Consider the following 25436-nt stretch of genomic DNA (forward strand, 5'->3'; position numbering starts at 1 on the left):
ACCGTGAAATGGATTTTCTCTTCATCACAGCAAGCCATCAGCTTCATGGTCACATTGCAACTCTGCTTAGCCCAAACATAAATTGCACGTGGATTACCTAGTAATCCAGAGATTATAAAGAATACTCCTCCAAACTCCTGCTTGCTTTGCACTAGAGACTTTTCTACATGATTAGACCGTTTAAAATTAACATACAATTATAAACATTTGCAAAATTTCCTTTAAAGTCCCTATGTGTGTATGTGTGGCCTATTTGATCCCTGCCTCGTATCATCCCAATTGTTGTATAGGTGTACACCTATGCGATTTAAAGGGAACTTTGGCTATAACCCTTTCTTTAGTTGTTCTTTAATTCAGCACCTGGTTCCTAGTACCTTGTAAGCAGGACATCTTGTCTACTTGTGCCTGGATTGTTCACTCCAATATGAACCACCGTGACTAGGTCCTTGCTCTGTACTCACACTAGTTTGAGATGCATCTCATGCTGGTAGCAGATAAACGACAAACTTTGCAGGAGTCTCAATCTTCCGTGAAAGAAGTATTATCTGCACCTTCAATTATTGAATCCCCTACAACTCCCACATTGCAAATCACCTACTCTCTCCCTCCTTTGGACAACCTCCTGCTCCAGAATGACACGATCTGTGTTCTGGCATTCCATCTAGCCCTCTATATCCTTATCTTCACATGGTAGTAAATGAATTATGTCTGTTAGATAGTATCAACATCTGCAAAGCCTTGTTTTTTTATCTCCTATATGTTCCCCTTATTCTGCCTACTATCAGTGACATCGACCCTGACCAGAACCTGCATCTTTCTACAAGGTCTGACCAGTTTCTGGAGCAAACTGTCTGGATATGTCTAGATACAGAGCGCCAGCCACTTACATTCTAGTTCAATGACTCTGAACCATAGAGAGTTAAGGCAGAAACATCAATTTCAGATCTATTTGTTTGTGATAAGTCTTCCTGTCGAAAAACTCTTAATATACTACATACAATTTGCTGTACAGTATCTCGGTTTAAATTATTTGTATCCTTTTTAGTTTCAAGCAATTATTTTTCCATACTTGCACTGAGCACTTAAGCACTGGACAAAAAAATTGTAAGTACTTGCTGATTCAAGTTTGACACAGAGCACCACATATTGTGTATTGGATGCAGAAAGCAGAACCTCTCTATTCGTCTGCAACAAATTCCCATCTTCACCACATTTACTGGGGCATAAATGTCTTCATAATTGCTGAGTCCCCTTACTGACCCAGAAAAGTTATTTTTGTATCTGCAGACGGTCAGATTTATTCATTATAATTCTTAAAAGTTCCACATTTTGGTTTAATTTAATATTTGAGCTTCTATCTAAATCCAAGCATAATTATTAATTTGGGGTTTTGAGAACATAAATCAGAAGTAAAGGGTAATTAAATGCTTTTAACTTCCTGGTTGTTGTGATTAATTACTTCACTGTGATTGCCTGCTGCAATGAAGCGATCCCCTTGACTAGGTGCCAGAATTAAACTGATGTCAGGAAAGGAAAAAAATCATACCACAGCAATTACTCAATCTTTGGGCAACTTCCTAAGAGTTGAGCAGCGGTGCAGTTGGATTGCTGCTGACTCCAAAATCTAATGAATTACTTTTAAAGTGAACTGTTATGTTTCATATCTCTTTGTAATAAATGAAAATACTGATTAATTTTACAAATGGATAGCCCTTTATGTATCTCTGGAAAGTCTTCCATGGTCCTGTGCAAATTAACGCCTGGCAAGACTTGTAAGGTTCGTGATTATAATTCCAGCTCCTGCGGCAAACTAACTTGAAACCTGGAATTATTCCTTTCTTTAGAAATGATTGGAGCTTGAAAATTAACAAAGGGAGTGAATAAAGAGCTCCTCATTTAAACACCTATCCCACCATACATCTTGGAAATGAAGCTTAGATTGGTAACAGAGAATCTTATGCTTAGCACATAACAAAAATGTCATCATGACATTGTAGTTGCACAGAGTGACAATTATTGAAGGGAAGCCCTTATCATATTGATTGACATTGGTGAAGTACTCTTGTGGATTCATTCTGTGTTCTTGCCAGACATTACTTCTTGGTTTGATTTTGGGCCAATGAGCTATCCTGTTATTCTATCTGCTGCCACCCTGTTTTGAAGTGAAGTATTTACTTGACTCATTTTAAGCAAATTTGAAAGTGTCTACAGATTTTTATTTCCTATGATGTAAAGCTGCAGCACGCTAAGTGAATTGTTCTTTGAATTATGCTACTTGCATCTTGCAGGTAGTAATGGTAAGGAGTAGATTAAGAGTTATTTCGCACTCTGCTTCATTTTTTTCTGAGCATCTTTCAAACAAACACAAGATGATAGTATTGGCAAGTCTGTCACATGAAACAGATTGTACACATTTGCTAAACAGATTAATTTTCATGCAAAGAGCAGGGGCAATCTAGTACAAAATCTTTGGAGTTTAGGTTGGTGATAAAATTAAATACCGAAACTGAAAGATACATGCTAGTCAAGGTGTTAAGAAAGCAAGATGGTAGGTGAAGTTAAGATGCAAATCATTTGTGATCATATTGAGTGGGGAAGCAGGTTTGTGGGACTTAATTATCACCTTATATTCCTGAGTTTCCCATTTGCGCACAAAATATTGACTTTGGAGGTTTGATCCTGGTAATGGGAATTGTGAAATAATAAGAATAAGCTATAACATGGTGTGGTGTGCTATTTTTGATGCTTATAACTTTGTGTTTGAATTTTGCAGTCAAAAATGTAAGAACTTCTTGGGTACATTGGCTGGACGACCATTTATTTACCTTGAGAAGGTGCAGATGAGCTACCTGCTTGACCAGCCACAGTCCATTTGTTGTAGGTAGATCCACAGCACAATCAAGGGTGGAGTTCCAGGATTTTGACCTGGCAACAGTGAAGAAACAGCAACATATTTCTAAGTTAGGATGGTGAGTAGCTTAGAGGGGAGCTTGCAAGTGGGGGTGTTCCCATGTATCTGATGCTGTTGTCCTTCTAGGTGGCAGTAGTCAGAAGTCGTAACGGGTTTGGAACGTGCTATTAAGAACCTTTACTGAGTTATTGGAGTGCATTTTATAGATAACACATGCTGTCATCACTGTTGTTATCGTTCAACAGTAATGGAGGGAGTGAATGTTTGTGTATGTGGCGCATTCAAATAAGGCTGCTTTTTCATGGATAGTGTCAAGCTTCTTGGGTGATGTTGGAGTAACAGTTTTGCAGCGAAGTGGGAAATGTTCCATCAGACTCCTGACTTCTGCCTTGTAGATCATAGACAGGGTTTGGCAATCAGTTCTAGATATTAAAAAAAAAAATTTAGTTTTGTCCATCTACTGTGAGGCAATTCATGCCCAGTTCCACAGAGCATTATCTAGGTCTCTGGCTTAATGATCCAGCGACATCCTTTTCAAAACTGGAAGCTATCAAGGTGAAACATAGAAGGAGGTGAAGCAAAGGCACAGGATTAGAAGAACCTAGCAGTTAACATAAACGTGAATCAAAAAATCTTCCATGGACATGTAAAGTAAGGAGAGGAGGAGTAAAGTGAATACTGAGCTAATTACAGACCTTAAAAGGTCTGTATGTAGCGAAGAAGGAACATACTGGAACGCTACATGAGTGCTTTGCATAGATCTTTAATTATGATAAAGATTTCTCCAAGTTATGGTTAAAACAAAGGCATTTGAGACACTGAATGGCTAAAGATTGATAAAGAGGAGGGATTAAATAAACTGGCTGTACTTAAATCACCTTTGGTGGCAGATGGGTGTATAATGTGGGGAAGTCTGTAGTTATTCACTTTGGTAGTAAGTGGTCAGAAGTGAAATGTTTGCTGATGATTGCACAGTGTTCAGCACTATTCGTGACTCGTCAGATACTGAAACAGTCCAAGTTTGAATGCAGCAAGATCTGGGCAATATGTAGACTTGAGCTGACAAGTGGCAAGCAGCATTTGCACTGCACAAGTGTCAGGCAGTAAGAGACGATATAACCAAAGCTCCTTGACATTCAATGGTGTTACCATTATTGAATCCCCCATAATCAACATCCTAAGGGTTACCATTGACCAGACACTCAGCTGGACTTGCCACATAAGCACAATGAATGCAAATGCAGATCAGAGGCTAGGAATACATGGCAAGAAACTCATCTCCTGACTGCCCCACTTACCTGGATGAATGTAGCTCCAACAACACCCAAGAAGCTTGACACCATCCAGCAGAAAGCAGCCTAACTCAACAAACATCCACTTCCTCCACCGCCGAGGCTCAGTAGCAGCAGTGTTTCAGCACTGCAGAAGTTCACCAAAGATCCTTAGACAGGACTTCCTGAACCCATGACTATTTCTAACTAGGAGGACAAAGGTAGCTGATGCATGGGAACACCACCATCTGCAAGTTCCTCTCTAAGTTATTCACCATCCTGACTTGGAAATATATTGCTGTTGCTTCACTCTTACTGTCAAAATCCTGGAATTCCCTCCCTAAGGAAGATGTGGGTCAGCCTACAGCATATGGACCGTAGCAGTTCAAAAAGGCAGCTCACCGCCACCACCACCCTCCCAAGGGCAACTAGGGACAGACAAATGCTGACCAGCCAGCAGTACCCACGTCCTCTAAGTGAATTTTAAAAATTCAGGAAAGAAGAGCATAACTTTCTTTTAAAATGCATGGAACTTGCAAATGTTCATTTTCAAAGTGACTAGTGTGGAACTGAAGAAGGTTTTTTGAATTCACTCATGGGATGTTGGCACCACTGGCTAAACAAGCATTTATTGACCATTCCTAGTTGCCCATAAGAATGTAGTGGTGAGCTGAATTCAGAAAGTTAGCCTGCAGGTACGGCAGACAATTAGGAAAGCAAGAAACATGTCGGTGTTCAGTGCAAAGGATTTGAGGACAAGAATAAACAATTTTGCCAAAATGCCAAAGCTACTGCTCTACCTGGGACTCAGTTGTAGTAGGAGACTCTTGAACTCAGAGGAAATACTTTGAGTGTCCTCAAAGCATCACAAGGTCATGGGATGATTCATAGGAGTCCTAGCTTGTGACTGACCAAAATTGAGAATATTTTTCCAGAAAGGTAACAAATACATTGAGAGACTTTGTGGGAAACATGCAGTGGCAAAGTGAAGGCCACTGAAGAGAGTAAAATGCCAAACTACCCATTTATACAATTCTTCAAGTACCATAAGCCTTGTATGTCCATCTGCCAACTAGAGCAAATGGACTTATTAGCAATCTTAGAGCTCATGAATCCAGAAAGAGAGTGATAACACCCGAAATACTGTACGTAGGTTTGGTTTCCATATTTAAGGGAGGATACACTTGTCTTGGTGGCAGCCCAACATATATTCGATGGATTTGTTCCAGTGATGGGAGGGTTTCTATACATTGTGCATTGACCTTAAACTGTCTGCAATACAATAGAAGAATGAGTGGTGATCTTATTGAAACATACAACTCTCTGAAGGGGAGCACTCAGGCTCTTTCCCTTGGTTGGGAAATCTGCAACATGGGGGTACAAGTTAAGGGATTGATCAATTCGGACTGAGATAAATAGAAGTTTCTTCATTCACAGGATTGAGAGTCTTTGGAGCTATTTATCGCAGAGGGTTGAAAGATATCGGGAGTATTGACGAATGTGGAGTTGAGTTTAATATCAGGCTAACCATTATCTTGTTGAATAGTACAGTGGGCTATAAGCAGTGAATGGCCTATTCTAGTTCCTTGTTCCTTTTTCTTATGTTCATATGTTGTGCAACGTCCATTAAAGGATATAATGAAAGCTTGTAAAGGGCAATCTTTCAGAGGATCAAGGAATATGGAGAGCAGGTAGGAAAGTGGAGTTGAGCAGGCCTCCTCCTACTCCTACTTCTCATATTCTTGTGTGTTTTGTTTTGCTAATGTATTTTTGCAGCTTGACAAAATGCTTTTCAGTTCTTTCCAAAATACAGTCTCATGAGTCTTACTCCATGGCATTTTCGTGCATGCAAAAGACTGCTGAAATGTACCTGCAACATTAACTCTGCTTCTCTCTCCACTCAGTCCTTCTAGCACTTGGTATTTTTGTTGTTTTGGAGAGACCACTGTTGTTTTCTTTTGGAACAGGAAGCTCAAGGGAAATTGCATAAAGTTATGGGGAGGCTGAAACAGTGTGTATATTTTGCAGAGAGGTTAATCAAAATGGATAGAGATTTAAAGGAAATAGCAGAAAGATTGGGAGACCTGTCGAGAAGACGTTTGGCCCAGAGGATGACGGAGTCTGGAACTCATGCATAAAGTGTGGTTGAGGTGATAAAGCTGACTGTTTTATTTTTAAAATTCCTTGATAAGTACTTGCAATGCCATAACCTACAAAGCAATAGACCAAGAGCTGGGAAGTGGGATCAGGCTGAATCGACATGATGGGCCATACGATGATCTCCAAGGCTTTAAATATTCTGTTTCTATTCTGAATACCAAGAGAACTTTGTTGTTTCTAATTCATATTAATGATCTGGATTCACAAAACCGATCTGGATTCACAAAACCAATCTGAAGATTAGTGGGACCAGAACAATTAGCTCAGTGAGAACCAGTTTAAGATATCTAAGTGGGCAGAATATTGAGAGATGAAATTTAACATGTACGTTGCAAAATGAAACAGACTGTACATGTACTCCATGACTGTTGTTGACACAATTAAAGCTGAACTTAAAAATGATCTTAGGTTCCTGGTTAACTAAGGAGTCATAGTAAATCAGGGCACTGGAGCATAGTCTCCAAAACACCAGCCACAAATGCTGATTTATTAGCTGGTGAAATCACTGGAGATTGCTGCTCATTTTCTACAGGTGGATGCCATGGCAACCATATTGGAGATGGCAGCATCTGAGACCAGTGAATCCATGGCAACAGATGAATCACAGGAAACAAAACAAGATGCTGCATTTGAAGATGACGAAGATGATGAAAATGAGAAATCAAAACTTACAGATTACCTCAACAAATTTAAGGTACTCATTCCGTCAATATTCTTTCTATTTTGTGTTTATTGAAAGTCAACTGAACTGAAATAGTCTTAAAACCAATTATATCGAGAAACACTTGTGCAAAATGGCATTGCAAAAATGTCCCAGGAGAGTCTGAGATCACTGTTTCACTAAATGTTCCTTCCCAGTATCCCCTAATGTATTATTTGATGTCAGAATCTAATCTCAGACCTTTCTCAATGAGGCATTTATTACAAAAACTAAAGAAAATTTTGTTTTACTTTAGTTTTTTTAAGCAACTCTTCCAGCATATTTTACATTTACCTTTAAATGCTTAATTTTGAAATTTTTTCATACAACAAATTAAAGCAGTTGTATTTCCATCACATTTATTAGATAAACATAGGGTTAACTCATCTTTTGTTGAAAAAGTAGTTTGGATGGATGTGACTGGTCAGGATTTTTTTGTGTGTGATCAATAGCATCAGTGTTCATTACAAAACAACCATTCAGTACCTTGACCTTGATTCAAATGGGAAATAGTATGTTGACAAGCAAATCAAGATTCAAGGCAGTGCACTGTATCTCTACAGGGATGTGCCACATGTCACTAGAGATTTTTTTGGCCTAGCAACAATGACAATGCTGCTATTTTGACATGCTGTATTGAGCTATTTCTAACTTGCCAAATTTACTTGCCCCCTTTTATTTCTTGCTTTTTCAAAACAATTAGCTAGTGCCTTAGAGCAGATGGGCCAATGGGCTGACGAGTGGCAGATGGAGTTTGGTTTAGATAAGTGTGATGTGCTGCATTTGGAAAGGCAAATCAGAGCAGTTCTTATATACTTAATGGTAAGGTCCTGGGAAGTGTTGCTGAACAAAGAGACCTTGGAGTGCAGGTCCATCATTCCTTGGAAGTGGAGTCACAGGTAGAATAGGATTGTGAAAAAGGCTTTTGGCATGCTTTCCTTTATTGGTCAGAGCATTGAGTACAGGAGTTGGGAGGTCATGTTGTGGCTATTCAGGACATTGGTTAGGCCACTTTTGGAATATTGTGTGCAATTCTGGTTTCCTCCTATCAGAAGGATGTTGGTGAAACTTGAAAGGGTCCAGAAAAGATTTACAAGGATGTTGCCAGGGTTGGAGGATTTGAGCTATAGGTAGAGGCTGCACAGGCTGGGGCTGTTTTCCCTGGAGTCTCAGAAGCTGACGGGTGACCTTATGGAGGTTTACAAAATAGACAAGGTCTTTTCCCTGGGGTGGGGGAGTCCAGAGCTAGAAGACATAGGTTTATGCTGAGAGAGGAAATATTTAAAGGGGACCTAAGGGGCATAGTTTTCACAAAGTGGGTGGTGCATGTATTGAAGGAGTTACCAAAGGAAGTGGTGGAGGCTGGTACAATTTAAAAGGCATCTGAATGGGTATATAGATAGGAAAGGTTTATGGATCGATTACTAGCAATGGGACTAGATTAAGTTAGGATATCTGGTCGACATAGATGAGTTGAACCGAAGGGTCTGTTTCTATGCTGTACAACCCTATGATTCTATAACTAAAATGCTTTGGCGGTACCATGTACTTCATTCAGGGTCATGGATGTACAGCCCCTTTGGTCCCTTTTAAATCTTTCCCCTCTCATCTTAAGCCTCTGACAGCCTTACCCTGAGGAAAAGACCTTGACTATTCACCCTATCCATATCTCTCATGATCTTACAAATTTCTGTAAGGTCACCCAGCCGCTGACACTTCAAAAAAAATAGCCCCAGTGTATTCAGCCTCTCCCTACAGCTTGAACTCTCCAACCCTTAAAATTCTTGTAAATCTTTTCTGAACCCTTTGAAGTTTTCCAAAAGTGGCCTAACCAATGTACTGTACGGCTGCAACATGAACTCCCAACTCCTATACTCCCTTTTAAGATTAAAAATGGATAACTTCACGCTCACTTGCATTGAACTCATCGATCACAGTTTTTGCCCAGCTCAATATCCCTTTGTAATAAAGGCAAGCGTACCAAATGCCTTCTTCACTACCATGTCTACCTGTGACTTTTTGATGTTGTGTTGAGACTTAATTGTGAAGCAAAATATCATTAAGTACTACAGGCTGAGAAATTGAATTTAATTGATGAAGGTACAAAAGTTTGGAACATATGAACATGAGTAGGCCATTTAACTCCGCGAACCCGATCCACCATTCAGTGGTATCAAAGCTGAACATGGCCTAACTCCATTTCCTTTCCTTTGGTCCGTACCCCGTAATACTTTCACTTAATAAAAAAAAATTTATCACAAAGATAAAATTAACAATGGATCCTGTATTCACTGCCGTTTATGGAAGAGAGTTCCAAATCACCTTTTGTGTGTTGAAGTGCTTCCTAATATGTCCCTTCGTTACAGAATCCCAAACCAGTGGAAATAGGTTATCTTTATTTGGCCTATTTATTCCTGGTAATATCTTGAAGACTTTGATAAGGTAACCCCATTAATATTCTCAATTCTACAGAAAACAGGTCTAATTTGTAAAATGTCCCCATATAACTTAACTCCTGAAGTCCAGGTATCTTTCTTGTAAACCTATGCTGTACTCCCTCCAAGGCTAATGGATCCTTCCTAAGACATAATGCCCAGATAAATCAGTATTTTATATAACTACACAGTAACTTCTGCTTTTAGTGCTCTCGAAATAATAGCCAGCATTCCACTAGCCTCCTTGATTACTTTCTGCATCTGTTTGTGGTATTCTATGATCTGTGCACCTGAACCCTTACATGTGTTTGGATATCCATTGTATTTAACTTTATATCATCTGGAAAATACAATGATCTAGCCTTTTAAGATTCAAAATGGATAACTTCACGCTCACTTGCATTGAACTCATCTATCACCGTTTTGCCCAGCTCAATATCCCTTTGTAATTCTATGCTAACGTTTGCAGTCTCTAACTGCCACCTTACTTTGTCATCAGTAAATTTGTGTATTTGACTTTCCATGCCATCATCCAAGTCATTAATAAATAATTGGGAATAAAAGTGAGTAATTGAGGCTATAAGACTTATTCTTATGGGATACCACTGGTCACATCTTGTCAATTTGAGTACCTACTCATTATCCCTACTTTCTGTCACCTGCTATTCAATCAATTTCCCTGCCAGGTCAGTAAGTTAGTCGAAAAGTATGGTGCTGGAAAAGCACAGCTAGTCCGAGGGGCAGGAGAGTCGACGTTTCAAGCATAAGCTCTTCAATCAGGAATCGTGCTCGAAACATCGACTTTCCTGCTCCTCAAATGCTGCCTGACCAGCCGCGCTTTCCAGCCCCACACCTTTCGACTGTGATCTCCGGGATCTGCGGTCCTCATTTTCTCCTAGGTCAGGATCTTACCCTTCATTCCATGGGTTTCTACCTTAGTTAGCACTCTCTTATGTGGACTTTATCAAATACCTTCTGGAAGTCCATATAAGTAACATGCATCACCATTCCCATCATATTGCTCCTGACTATCTGCTTTTCCTTTATGTAACTATAACATTTATTCTTATTGATTTTAGTGACCTTGGCAAATTTCCATTAATAATCCCTTATAGTAGCGCTTATAAGCTGCTTTGTGGCCCTTTGCTGGCCCTTGTATCTTTCCCATTCAGCAGGATCGGTTTTTTTTGCATTTTTGTAAATATTTGTTGTTTTATATTGTTCCTTCTCTCTCTAATTGTCCATGGCTATTTCTCTGTGAATGGAGTTCTTGCCTCTCAGGGTATATACTTGTTTTGTAATGTGTTAAGTGTTTCTTCAAACATCCTCTGCTATTCTTCAGTTGTTTTACCCATTTATTAACTTTGTAGGCTGCAAACAGTGTAAAATAAGAGCATACACAGCATATTTCAGAAAAGTGAATGAGAAAGATCAGTGGTTTGAGCTGCCTAGAAAGTTGAATATTGTAATATTTTGTCATTGCTCAGGCTTGTTTACATTTAACCTTGTTAGAATATGATATTTTAGGAATTTACTTTATTCTCAAAATTTTAGATGATGACTGATAATGTTATGTGATGGAATTTATATTATTAATTGGGAACTTGGATTCTAAAATAGAGATAAATGTTTTTTTTCCTGTGTTGTGAAGGTCTGATCTGTTCTTTTAAAAGGCACAGAAAACTATTCAGACGAGTGAGCTAAATACAGCCTTTTTGAGAAAGCATTTGATTTAAGCTCAATGACTAACAGGCCATCTGCTAAGATATTTGTGGCTTATTGTTGATGTGAGTTTTTAATGATCAGGGACCAGAAGAAAAGATCAATTCTCGCAGCAGGATATTTTTTAGTTCTGGCAGTTTCCAGGCTATCAGAGCTGAAAGGCAGTCTTAAGTTGTTTTAGCACCCTCAAAGTAGTTAAAGGTTTAGAAAATTCATTAACCTAGAGAGACATGGAGAGAATCATATCTGGTGAATTGGCAGAAAGTTACTAAAAGGAAACATTTGTGATTTTGTCAAATGATTAAGAAATTTTATTGTGAAGATGAGGGTAATCATCTGGATGTTGATTGTCTAAAAAGTATATTGCTGTGAATAAGAGTTGAATCTTACATTTCGCTATTTCTGATAAGATAATTTGAAATTATCTTATATAAAGCTCTTTTGTTTTTATTTTCTTTTGTGCCATGAACTTTTGTTCTGTTGGGAGAAGTACAATGGCAGCTTCCTGTGAACGTAGTCATAGAGATGTACAGCTTGGAAACAGAGCCTTCAGTCCAACCCGTTCATGCCGACCTGATATCCCAACCCAATCTAGTCCCACCTGCCAGCACCCGGCCCATATCCCTCCAAACCCTTCCTATTCATATAGCCATCCAAATGCCTCTGAAATGTTGCAATAGTTCCAGCCTCCACCACTTCCTCTGGCAGCTCATTCCATACACGTACCACCCTCTGCGTGAAAATGTTGCCCCTTAGGTCTCCTTATATCTTTCCTCTCTCACCCTAAACTTATGCCCACTAGTTCTGGACTCCCCGATCCCAGGGAAAAGACTTTGTCTATTTATCCTATCCATTCCCCTCATAATTTTGTAAACCTCTATAAGGTCACCCCTGTTCAATGACTGATCACCTCAATAACTAAATTGCAAAAATAAAATTTATGGTCCATCAAGCCAGGCTTCACTGGAATCATTTGTTCAGTATTACCAACAGCTGGGATGCTAACAAAGCAGAGACTGTGGTGGAATTGAATCCATTCAATTTAAGAGGGATCTGTGATCCTTAAAGGATCAAGGACATAAAAATGCTGGCCATAGAAATGGTAGAGTTGTTGTGAGGTTTGTTACAAAGGTTGTAATTTAAAAATTGATTTGACTGTTGAGACCTTTTGGGGTTAGATGACATAATAATCACAAGAGAAATTCCATTTTTTTCAAAGACTGCTTGTTGTAATTTATGATGTGGAGGAGCTGGTGTTGGACTGGGGTGGACAAAGTTAAAAATCACACAACACCAGGTTACAGTTCAACAGGTTTATTTGGAAGCACTAGCTCTCAGAGTGCTGCTCCTTCATCAGGTGGTTGCAAAGCAGGAGCATAAGACACAGAATTTATAGCAAAAGATCTATCATTTCATTTGCATGACATTGTAATCTTTTGTTATAAATTCTGTGTCTTATGGTTCTGCTTCACAAAGACCTGAAGAAAGATCAGCGCTCCGAAAGCTAGTGCTTCCAAATAAACTTGTTGGACTATAACCTGGTGTTATGTGATTTTTAATTTTGTCATAATTTGTGGCACTGTTTTCACTACTGGTTTTAAGTACGATGTAGCTGAAAATGTGTTGCTGGAAAAGCACAGCAGGTCAGGCAGCATCCTGTTCCAGCAACACATTTTCAGCTCTGATCTCCAGCATCTGCAGTCCTCACTTTCTCCTTAAGTACGATGTATTCTTGCTAATATGTATGCTTCACTTGACTTTCTATCATGGTATCAAGTTGAAGGAACCAAACTTTCAATTATCCCAAGACCAAGAAGATGTTTAATTTTTTTGCCTGTTGAACAGATGAATTCTCTATGGAATGACAAGGAGCCTCCAACTTAAGCTAATAACTGCTACTAATCACTTGGGACAATATTTTTCTTTTTTTAAAAGAATAATTATTATGCCACTAGGTGTTTGTGTTTCTCCAAAGATTATTGAAAAATTAAGTCAAATAGTGGATTTCTATTTAGTAAGGGAATACCTTTAGTCAAAGAGTATCTTCCAAATACTGATTGCTATACAAAAGATACAGGCAGCAGCTAGATTAAACACCACTCCCTTCTTATTATAGAGAGAGGCGGGAGAGAGAGCATATGTGTACACATACATGTGTGTGTACGTGTACACACTTACAGACATACCATAAATTCTATTACTGATAGTTCTATCCACATCAAATTAATTCATAATTTACAAAACGCTTAACAGTTTTTGAGCTGCTTTCTGCTTTCAAGAGTTAAAGTTTTAGTCTTAATTAGCTTCTTAGTTAAAGAACGTGACAACTCCAAAGTGTGATCACAACAGTGGCCAAAGTGAATAGCACAATCTCATATAATGGAAAGGAGAAATGGTTTGTAGAAATTAGATTCAGATTTTGGAAAGGTTCAGGATGAAAGTTGAGGGTGAAGATCAGCAATGAATTGTGGGAACCTCTGTCAGATTTTGCTTTATAATTAGTATCCCTGTTAGTACAGAGCAACTCCTACTTGTACAACATTGGTTTCACACATGTGCAACAAGATCCTGTTGGTGAGAATCACACAATTATATTGCACAGAAGGAGCCAATTTGACCTGTGATATCTTCGGTAGCTGATGAAACGAACTGTACAATCAGTCCCACACACCTAATCTTCTCCTCGTGTTCTCCAAATTCACTTCTTTCCAGTAGGTATCCAATTCACTTTTAAAAGATTTTACTGAACTTACTGTCAGTACATAACTCTAAGGCAGTATGTCCAATTCCTATTAACTACTGCAAAATAAAATCTACTCATAGAATCATAATTACATAACATAGAAACTGATCCTTTGCACCATCTTGTCCACACCAACCAGACATCCTAAACTGATCTAGTCCCATTTGCCAGGATTTGGCCCATATCCCTCAAAACCCTTCCTATTCAGATGCCTTTTAAATGTTATCATTGTTCCCTCCTGCACCACCTCCTCTAGCAGTTCATTCCATAAATGCAGCACCCTCTACGTGAAAAAGTTGCCCTTCAGGTCCCTTTTAAATCGTTCCCTCTCACCCTCAAGCTGTACCCCTAGTTTTGGACTCCTCTGCCCGGGGAAAAAGACCTTGGCTATTCACCCTGTCCATGCCCCTCTTAATTTTGTAAACATCTATAAGGTCACCCCTGAGCCTCCTACACCCTGAAGAAAATGCCCTAGCCCTTTAAGCCTCTCCCTATTGCTCAAATCCTCCAATTCCTTCAACATCCTTTTAAGTCTTGATATCTTTTATAATTGCTCACAGTACTCCAGATGAGGGATCGCCAGCACCCTGTACAGTTTCAATAAGATTTCATTACTCTTATGCTTCAACTCCCTTGAAATAAGAGCCAATGTTCCACTAGTCTTCCTGATTACCTGCTGCACCTGTGTGCTAGCTTTCTGTATTTCATGTACAAGTATCCCCAAGTCCCTTTGTGTTGCAGCTTATTAGAGTTTTTCTTCATTTAAATAATACTTTGTACTTTTGTTCTCCTTTCCAAAATTAACAACTTTGCACTTTTCCGCATTAAACTCCATTTGCTAACATTTTAGCCACTTACTCAATCTATCAAACCGTAAAGTAGATCCCTCTTACAAATTGCCTCTCCACCTATATTTGTGTCATCTGGAAATTTGGCTATAATCCATGTGCTTCCTTCCTTCAAGCCCTTAATATATAATTTTAAACACTTGCAGTCCCAGCAGCTCATCTCTGCCTTTTGGACTCTTCTAGTGTTCTAAGGTGAACTGCCTAGGTTTTACTCATCTCAACCTTTCTGAAATCTTTCATTCTCAGCACCATTTTAGAAAATCCCCTATGGTTATTGACTCTCCTGGCACTGGAAACAGTTTCTCCTTATTTACTTTTTCAAACCTCCTCAAATGTTTGATCTTCTCTGCTGAATCCTCCATTAATTTTCTTTGCTCTGATGACATCATACAAACATAAGAAATAGGAATAAAAATAGACCAATCAGCCCCTCAATCATTTAATATGAATACGCTGATCCATTTGTGTTTCAAATTCCTCAATCCCATCTACCACAATAACCCTTGATTCATTGTTTAACAAGAGTCTGTCCACCTCCGTGTGAAAAACATTCAGTGACCCAGCCTCCACCACTTCCTGAGGCACAGAGTTCAAAAGTCCAGAACCAAAAATGTCTTCCCCTCATCTCTGTCCTGAACGGATGACTCCAAATTTTAAGAACAGTGCCCCCCTAGTTGTGAACTGATCTACAAGAGTGATAGGGTCATACAGCATGGAAATAGACCCTTTGGCCCAATCAGTCCATGGCAAACATAATCCCAAACTAAACTAATCCCACCTGCCTGCTCCTGGCCCATATCCCTCCAAACCTCTCCTAATCATGTACTTATCCAAATGTCTTTTAAACATTGTCACTGTACCCTCATCCACTCCTTCCTCAAGAAGTCCATTCCACATATTAGATTACTTAGTATGGAAACAGGCCCTTCGGCACAAGTCCACACCGGCCTGCCAAAGCGCAACCCACCCATACCTCTACATTTACCCCTTCACCTAACACTACGGGAAATTTAGCATGGCCAATTCACCTGACCTGCACATTTTTGGACTGTGGGAGGAAACCAGAGCACCCGGAGGAAACCCACGCAGACACGGGGAGAATGTGCAAAGTCCACACAGTCAGTCGCCTGAGGCGGGAATTGAACCCGGGTCTCTGGTGCTGTGAGGCAGCAGTGCTAATCACTGTGCCACCGCGCCACCGTAATTTATATGAACCATCCTCTCTTTAAAAAAAAAAGTTGCCCCTTAACTTTTTAAATCTTTCACCTCTCACCTTAGAAATACTCCCCCCTAGTCATGAAATCCCCCATCCTAGGGAAAATACACCTACCATTAACCCCTATCTAGACCCCTCATGATTTTATAAACCTGTTTAAGGTCACCTCTGAACCTCATTCCTTGTTGAAACCATTCAAGATCTTACACACTTCAAACAAGTCACTTATCGCTTTTCCAAATTCCAGTGGAAGCAAGCCCAGGTTGTCCAACCTATCATCATAAGATAACTCGCTCATTCCAGGTATCGGTTTAGTACCACTTTGTTGAACCACCTCCGATGCATTCTATCTTTCCTTAAGTAAAGAGTTTAAAATGACACGCGGTATCCGAGATGTGATCTCACCAATGCCCTTTATAACAAAAGCATAATATCCTAACGTTTCTGTTTGATTCCTCTTGTTATAAAGGAGAAGTTCAAGTAGATTCTGGTAGAACTCCTTTGCACCCTCTCCAAAGCTTTATCATGCTTCCTAACGTATTCTGCCCAGATTTGGCCATATTCTCTCTCTCTGATTGGTGTATTTGGTAGTTTTCCCTGATTCCCATTTCACTGTTTGCATGTTTCTGCCCTTCTTAAAGAATCTTGAGTCATCAGTTCTGATGACAGATGAAAGTTGTTAAAACTGTGCTGGGAGGAATGTTAATGAAGTCCCACTGAGCCCAAGTCACACTGTTAAAATTCAGTCAACTATCCAGAAAGAAGAGACTTCCAACAGACTTCTTCAAAAATCTCAAAATAATCCATTTATTATAACACAAAGTGAGTCTTTAAAACAAATGTCAAATTGACTAATATCCAAGGTACAATCCAGAGTTAGAACTATATCTCCTTTTATTCCCAAATTCTCTTTCACACACAGGATACAAAGGAGGCTGCAGAAATTATACTTGCCAAAAAAAAAATCCACAGGAAAAATATTCCCCTTATTAGCCAATGGTCTGTAAAATAAAGGAGATTGATAAATCCATACACTTCACTATGCTTCTTGTTGAGAAAATGAAATTGATGAGACCCTTTACAGCTGTAAAATCTTTCAAACAAAGATATTTTAAACAAAGCTTCAGTTCAGTGAGAAATCAAACTGGTTCCTAGTCTTTGCTAAGTGGTCACAATTCAGTTTCTCATGATTTGCAAAGGCATAAAAATACTGAGATGTTGACTTCAAGGTTCCCAAATATCAATCTGCATAAGAGTGGAAGGAAAGAAGTTGCAACATTGCTGCACCTTACTGCTGCTTCTCTTTTCTTTCTTCTTGACTTCCCAGATGTTTGAAACACAAGTCCAATCCAGGTATGGCTGGTCGACAACCATCAGCACAAATGTCCCATAATCTTTTCCAAAAACAGGTGTTCCAGCACTTAGGGGAAATTAACACTTTTTAATTCCAAAAAGTGGCCAAACAGTTCAATATCTTCCAATTCTCAAGGTGATTTGTAAAGATAAATATGCATTCCCAACAAAACCATCCATCTTTTCACTTGGCAACTGGAATATAATATAGGAAAATGAGGTTGTGCATTTTGGCAGGAAAAATTGAAGAGCTGTATTTTATCTACACGGAGCAAGAGTGTTGAAAACTACCCCACGGAGGGATTTGGAATCACAAATAGCTAGTAAACATGTTCCGTGGGTAGCAAGGAAGGGCTATTAATTCAAAAGGAATGGAAATATAAATGTAGGGAGTTTTTTTTTGCTAAAACTATACAAAGAAACAGTCAAACCACAGCTAGAACCCTGTTTGTGCCCCCTATCCAAGGCAAGATATTACTGGCATTTAGGCATCTAGAGAAGTTTCACTAGGCTGATACCAGATATGGAGGGACTGCCTTCTGTGGAGAGGTTGAGTAGTTGGGTAAGTATTCATTGGAATTTAGAAATATGTGAGGTGACCTTATTGAAACATGTAAGCTTCTTTGAGGAGTTGACTTGTCGACTTGTGGGAGAGCCTTGGATCAGTCGGCATAATCTCAAAATAAGAGGTTAGCCACTTAAGACAGAGATGAGGAGGAATTTCTTTTCTGAGTATAGTAAATTTGTGGAATTCTTTACCACAGAGGACTGTTGATGCTAGATTATTAAATATTCTCAAGGCTGAGATAGACAGATTTTCAGTCAGTAAGGGAATTGAAGGTTGTGAAAAAGGCAGGAAAGTGGATTTGAGATCAGCCATGATCTCATTGAATGCTAAAGTATGGACTGAATTGTCTAATTTTGTTCCTGTATTTTATAGTCTGATTTATCTGGCGCATTTCCTATTTTATTAAAAGTGTGTGGATACTCCCTGCAGAAGTAATGCTTATCTCAGTATTACAGGCAAGTTTTTCTTCATAGTTCTTCACAGCACCTAGTTCAGCATTTTGATTATCTTGACAGGACTGGAGGACAAAGGGTGGATGGATGGCACTGACACTAAGAACAAATTGCTTTGCACATCACATACACACAATTCTTTCTGCTTTATTGGTTCCTAATACTGTTTCTATGCATTTGATTGTAAACTGGTGGAAGCTCCTTTTCTAGACAGTAACAGGTATCTTGGTTCTCTTTGATAGAAACTTTATGCAGAGCTGGAATCTCTTGGAAAGATTGAAACTGAAAGTCTGATGACACTGACAGACAAGCTGGTCAAAGAAAATCTCCCATCATCTGAAACTGAAGAAATCCTTAAGTATGAGAAGAAGTTAGAAAAATGGGAAGAAGAACGTGCTTCACTGATTCAGAGGGAAAGAGAGTTGAAGGAGAAGGCTCGCCAAGAGAGAGAAGCCAGACGAGCAGCAAAAGCCGCAAATTAAACCTCGCTTTGCTCTTTCTTGGTGCTAGTGATTAGGCTGACCTATTAATTTGATAAAATTGTGCCATTTGCAGTATCTGCATAATTCTTTCATCATTTCCAAAGCGTTAAAGCAATATAAATAATTTGGGTCTTGCTGATCAATGAATTCAACGTTGTAAATATGCGTTTTTTTTTCCATAGCCACTTCAATCTGAACATCTGCTTTGGAACATAATATTGTTATTTCACAGTAACCCTAAATCAACATCTAATTATAATGTTTTAATAAAAAGCCAGTTATTTCCAGAAAATACTATTTTGTCATCTATTCTATTAAAGGAGATGGATATTTTGTAAGATTGTTAGAAACAAATATCAATGCCATTAGGAGAGTATAATCTTCCGAGAAGGTTAGCAGTTGTGATACTGTCTCAAGTTGTTTGTATGGCAGTAAAGTCCTCATTATAAAATTGATTTCTGGTGGAAATTTATATAATTAGTAATAAGTTATGATCAGAGAATGATTCACAAAGTGATTTGATCCTTATTCCACTTTTAAAATATTGGTAATTGATGTATTATCTTTTATTTGGTTGCTAAGAGTTTAAAGATGGTTTAAAAAAAAACCCTTGAGTATGCATTTTTATCTTTGTTAAATCATGCTATGTGCCCAAATCAAGTCTGTTTCAGACCATCACAGACCCATTGATACATCAAACAAGCAAGAAAACTAGCAAACAACAGTCATCAAATAGAAATGTGGATGTTTAGTTGTTTATTACTGAACACTTTTAAATCATGACTTTTATTTGAAAATTTTTAGAAATCCATGGATGATGCACACCATATAAAATTCTGTGTTGTTTCATTTTATGTTCCTGCTCTTAGCTTTGTGCCCAATAACTCTGTTTTAAATTGATAGAAGTATAATATCAAACTAGCAAAACCACTTCTGTGCTTTTCTTTTTTGGAAGACCATCATGTTGTCCTTAAAGGTCATTGAGTGATTTTTTTTCATGGAAATTAAAGCTGGAGTAGGTTTTTTGTTGAAGACAGTGGCTCCTTTTTATGTTCAAATAAGAAATGAAGTGGAAGGGACAAGTCCTACAGTACAGGATACGAAGATTGAGAAGAGTAAACTTTAAAATGAGATAAAACCAAAGTATTCGTGCTAAACTGGATTTTGAAAAACTTGATGCTTATATTAAGCAAATAATCTAGAAGGGTAAGAAATTTCATTATGTTGCTATTCTAGGACCGAATGCATTCTTACCAGACTTGAGTGGGAGTAGTCTTTTAAATTATTCATTCACAGGATGTGAGATTTACTGGCCAGACCAACATTTATTGCCCATCGCCAATTACCCAGAGGGCAGTTAATAGTTAACCATATTGCTGTGGGTCTAGAGATACATGTGGCCAGACCAGGTAAGGATGGTATATTCCTTCCCTAAAGGACATTCGTGAGTCAGAGGGTTTTTCCCCCAGTGATTGACAATGAGTTCATGGGCATTGCCGTTCCAGACTTTTATTAAATTTAAATTCCATCATCCACTATGACAAGATTTGAACCCGGATCCTCAGAGCATTACCTGGCTCTGTAGGTTAACAGTTCAACCACAATCCAAGTAAGCTGTTGCCTCCCCTAGTCCAGCAGTGGTAAGGCAGAGGATTGGGATTTTTAAAAACTAACAAAAAACAACCAAAAAAAAAGAGAAAATAAACTTAAGTAAACTTGCAAGTAATATAAAGGCAGTCAACAAGAGCTTTTTTAAATATACAAAAAAGAGACATGCAAAAGTGAACTTAGGCCTCTTAGAGAATGAGACTGGGAATATAATAATAGGGAGACAGGAAATGGCAGAGAAGTTGAATAAATATGTTACATCAGTCTTCACCTTAGAAGACACCAATAGCATCCTAAAATTACTAGTTATTTAAGACACAAAAAGAGCACAGAAAATAAATACCATAACTATTACTAGAGAAATGATGCTAGGAAACCAATGGGCTGATAAATCCTCTGGATGTGATGGAATGCATCCTAGGATATTAAAGAAACCAGCTACAGAGATGATTTGGAGATGCTGGTGTTGGACTGGGGTGTACAAAGTTAAAAATCACACAACACCAGGTTATAGTCCAACAGGTGTAATTGGAAGCACTAACTTTTGGAGCACTGCTCCTTCATCAGGTTGTGTCCTGATGTTGTGTGATTTTTAACTCGCTATAGAGATGGATGCATTGGTAGTAACCTTCTAGGAATCTTTAGATTCTGGGAAAATCTCAGAATTGGAAAACTGCCAATGTAAAACCTTTGTTTAAAAAGAGTCAGCATGGTTTCATGAAGGGGAAATCATGCCTGACAAATTTTATGGGATCTAGTTTTGGAGGTAATAAGCAGGAAAGATTAAGTGGATGCAATTGATGTCATATATTTGGATTTTCAGAAGTCATTTGATAAGGTATCACATGTAGGATAAGAGTCCTGGTGTTAGAGGTAGTGCATTGACAGGGATATAGGATTGGCCAACTCGGAGAAGACAGTTGGGATAAGGGGAACATTTTCAAGAAGATAACGTTGAGTCGTGTGTTGTAGGGAGGGGTCACAATTAATTACAATATCTATTAATGACTTGGATGAGAAAAGTTAGTGCATTATCACCAAATTTGTGGATGTCACCAAAATAATGGTGGGAATGATAGAGTCTGCAGAACTTTATAGACAGGTTAAGTGAATGGGCAGAAGCTTGGCAGATGGAATATATTTTGGGAAAATGTGAGGTTATTCACTTCAGGAGGAAGAATGGAAGAACTGAATATTATTTAAATAGACAAAATCTGTAGAAAGCTATAGGACAGAGAAATGAAAAGAAGCTAGTATTCATGAGTATAAAACATTGTTCTATATTTTTGGAAAGAATTATATGGTAGTGTGAACTGCTGTTATGAAGCACTAACCTGCTGGTCCAAAAGCCTTACTAATTTGCCCATAATCATTCAGAAAATAATTGGGAGTTCATAGTGGTTCTAGTCTAGCTACTTGCAAAAACTACTTGCAGTACTAAAGGGATATGCTCATGACTTTCCTATTCCATATAGGGGAAAAGGAAAAGCAACATGCATATTAGTTTTATTTCCTTAATCTTTATAATAGTATATTTAATTTAAAGTATTTTTGGTGCAAGGATGAAAGAGGATTGGTGGCTTAACCATGGTTTACAAAAGAAATTAGGGATAGTGTTCGACCCAAAAAGCATTTTACAATTCAACAAAGAAAACAAATCAAGAGAGTAAGAAGAGAATAAAATTGCAGGGAATATTGAAACTAACAGTAAAAGCCTCTATAAATACGTGAAGAGCAAAGATTTGTAAAGATAAATGCAGGTCTCTTACAGTCAGAAACCAGGGTAATTAGAATTGGAAAGAAAGAAATGATAGAAGAATTGGAACGTATTATTTGGTTCTGTCTTCACAAGAGGGCACTGCTAACTTTCCAGACATGTCAGGGAACCAAGGGTCGAGTGAGAAGGAGGAATTGAAGGAAATCAGTATCAACAAGTAAATGGTGCCAGAGAATTAATGGTGTTAAAGTCTGACAAATCTCCAGGGATTAATCACCATTATCCCAAAATAATCTATATCATTGAATACTAAAAGAAGTTCATTTGTTCTCATCTTCTAAAATTTTATAGACTCTGGAGCAGTTCCTACAGATTGGAGTGTGACACGTGTAACAACACTATTTAAAAAGAGGGGAAGGGGGGGAAAAAAAGAAATACAGACTGGCTAGTTTAATACCAGTAGTGGGGAAAATGTTGGAATCTATGATAAAAGATGTGATAACAAAACATTGAGAAAGCATTAACAGATTGGTCAAAGCAGGCACATGTTTATAGAAGCAAATCATGACTCACAAATGGTGTTTCAACTGGTGTTTTTTGAGGATTTAACTAGTAGAATAGATAAGGGAAAACCAATGGGTATGGTGTATTTGGATTTTCAGAAGGATTTCGATAAGATCCTTCATAAGAGGTTAGTAGACAAAATTAAGACACATGGGACACGGGGTAATTTATTGGCATAGAGTGAGAATTGGTTGATAGAGAGAAAGTAGAGTGTCGAAATAAATCTGAGTGGCAGGTGGTGACTAGGGAGGTACTGCAAGGATCAGCGCTTGGGGCACTAGCTATTCATGATATGTATCAATGAGCTACACAAGAGAACCAGTAAGTCAGGTTGGGATATCTGGTCAGTGTGGATGAGTTGGATCGAAGGGTCTATTTTTATGTTATATGACTATGACCAAGTGCAATATTTACATGTTTGCTGTCAGCATAAAGCTGTGCAGGGTTGTGAGGAGGAAACTTAAATGTGATTTAGATAATTGAGTGAGTGGACAAACATGTTGCAGAAGCTGTACAATGCAGCTAAATGTAAAATTATGCATTTCAGTGTGAAAAATAGAAAGGAAGAATATTCATTAAATGGTGATATATTGGGAAATGTGCAGCTACAAAGGGATCTAGATGTACACCAGTCAATGAAAGTAAACAGGTAGGTGTAGCAACAACTAGGAAGACAAATGTTTTATTAGCCCTGATTGCAAAAGGATTCAAGTTAAAAAGTAGAAATGTCTTAGTGCAGTTATATGGGGCTTTGATGAGGTCACATCTGGAGTATTATATGCAGCTTTGTTCTCCCCACTTAATTAAGGATGCAACTGTCATAGAGTGAGTACAGTGGAGGTTCACTCCGCTGAAGTTCCCAGGTTGATCCTGGGAATGGCAGGATAGTCCAATGAAGAGATATTTGTTTGGCTGGGCCATTATTCATTAGACTTTATAAACATGAGAGGGTATCTGATTAAAACATAAAATTCTAAAAGGGCTGTACAGACTAAATGCAGAGACGATGTTTTCTCTGCTTGGGGAGTTTAAAACCAGGGGACACAGTCTCAGGATATGGGACTGAGATGAGGAAATATTTCTTTTCCGAAAGGGTAGTGAACCAATGGAATTCCTACTGCAGAAAGCTTGGAGGCCAGGTTACTGAATATATTCAAGAAAGAACTTTTTATAAAGATTTTTAAGGCATTGAGGGATAAGGGGGAAAAAACGGGAATATCGCACTGAGATAGACGATCAACTATAATCATATTGAATGGTGCAGCAGGCTCAAAGGGATGAATGGGCTATTCCTGCTCGTCGTCCCTCTGTGACTACCATGGTACTATTGCTTTCCAATGTCCATCCTGTGGTACCTGTGTTCACAAACCTCTTATTTTCCTGATTCCTGACATCCACACCCTCTGACATCTGAGCTAATGATGATTACTTCATTCTCAGCAAAGAAAAAATGACTTGTTCACCTTTGAACATAGAGACAACAATGTAAATAAAGAATAAGATTTAAACCGTCAATGTTATAAGGAACACAGAAATGACAATGTAATGAAATATAACTCTGAAAGAGCAAGAGAGACTGGAACATAAGAGAGGTGAGAATAATTTTATAGTACAATAACTATGCAGTCAGAAACATAAGTTGCATCTACTGATGGCCTATATTGCTACTATTCTACTGCAAAATTGATGTAATATTTAATGAATTAAAGAAACAACAGGCTAAATTAAGATTATTCAGACACTGAAATAAACATGGATCAGCAGCCTGTGGAAATTCAGTGTTTGTAAATGTACTTTACATGTAAATATTTGATTATAGTTTAACCTCAGCTCACTGTTCATACTATCATTTCTTAAGTCAGAAGATTGTGGATATTAGCTTCAGTTGAGGGACATGAGCTAGGCCAACATTTGAGTGCAGTACAGGTGGAGTTCTGCATTGCCAAATATATATTTAAAATAAAATGAAAAGCTGGGATTCCATCTGCCTATTAAAATATTAAAATGTTACATATCTCTGTTCAAATACAGAAATTCCTCTACTGTCTTCACAAAATGTCTCCCATCAATCAGCACTGCCAATAACATTATTTGATTTGTTTGTTTCATAAATTGTTGAAGGGACTTGCAAGTGCAAATTGCCTTCCATATTTATCCACACAACAACAATGACAACGCTAAGTCTTTGTGGAAATCTTGTGACTATGATGGGGAACTCTATAGATGGAAGTTACTTTTCTCTTAAACAAGAGGTTCTCAGAAACATACTAAACCTGAAAGGTCCAGAAAGTAGGAGCAGAATTGCCTGGTTGTTCGGCTTTGCATTAAAATAGCAGTTAGCAATATATATTTCATCTGTTAATGGGGATGAAGGATTGAGCTTATTGATCAACCACTCATATTGAACCTTCTTAGCACATCACCCTTTTTTGCTGAAGCCAATGAATTGGAAAATCATGCAGAGTATGATTGTTTTTTTTTCCTTCATGCCTTAATTATTCCCTACAGCAATGCATTCTTTACTATAGTGACCTAATAAAGACGCTTTCCTAGTCACTGTTTTGGTCTTAACTTTCAACTGATCGCTCCTGGTGACTTAATCCTCAGCCAAGAGAAGTGGTCTTTCCCATTGCTTTCTAACTTAAAAATATATATATATTTCATTTCTTCTTGGTCTTTTCTGCTT

At 38.3% G+C, this 25436-nt stretch overlaps 1 protein-coding gene across 4 annotated transcripts in view; it reads left to right on the forward strand.

Annotated features, from left to right (window-relative positions):
• The window catches only part of mrps27 (mitochondrial ribosomal protein S27), a 97581-nt gene extending 77688 nt beyond the window's left edge, over window positions 1-19893 (forward strand). For all 4 annotated transcript variants that reach the window (XM_072581910.1, XM_072581920.1, XM_072581929.1 and 1 more), the window contains exons 10-11: window positions 6875-7036; window positions 18622-19893. In XM_072581910.1, coding sequence (XP_072438011.1) covers window positions 6875-7036; window positions 18622-18861 — 402 coding nt within the window. In that variant the 3' untranslated portion in view covers window positions 18862-19893. The remainder of the gene's footprint in view (window positions 1-6874; window positions 7037-18621) is intronic.
• The last annotated feature ends 5543 nt before the right edge of the window (window positions 19894-25436 follow it).

Source organism: Chiloscyllium punctatum, chromosome 2 (assembly GCF_047496795.1).
Source record: "Chiloscyllium punctatum isolate Juve2018m chromosome 2, sChiPun1.3, whole genome shotgun sequence".
NCBI lineage: Eukaryota > Metazoa > Chordata > Chondrichthyes > Orectolobiformes > Hemiscylliidae > Chiloscyllium > Chiloscyllium punctatum.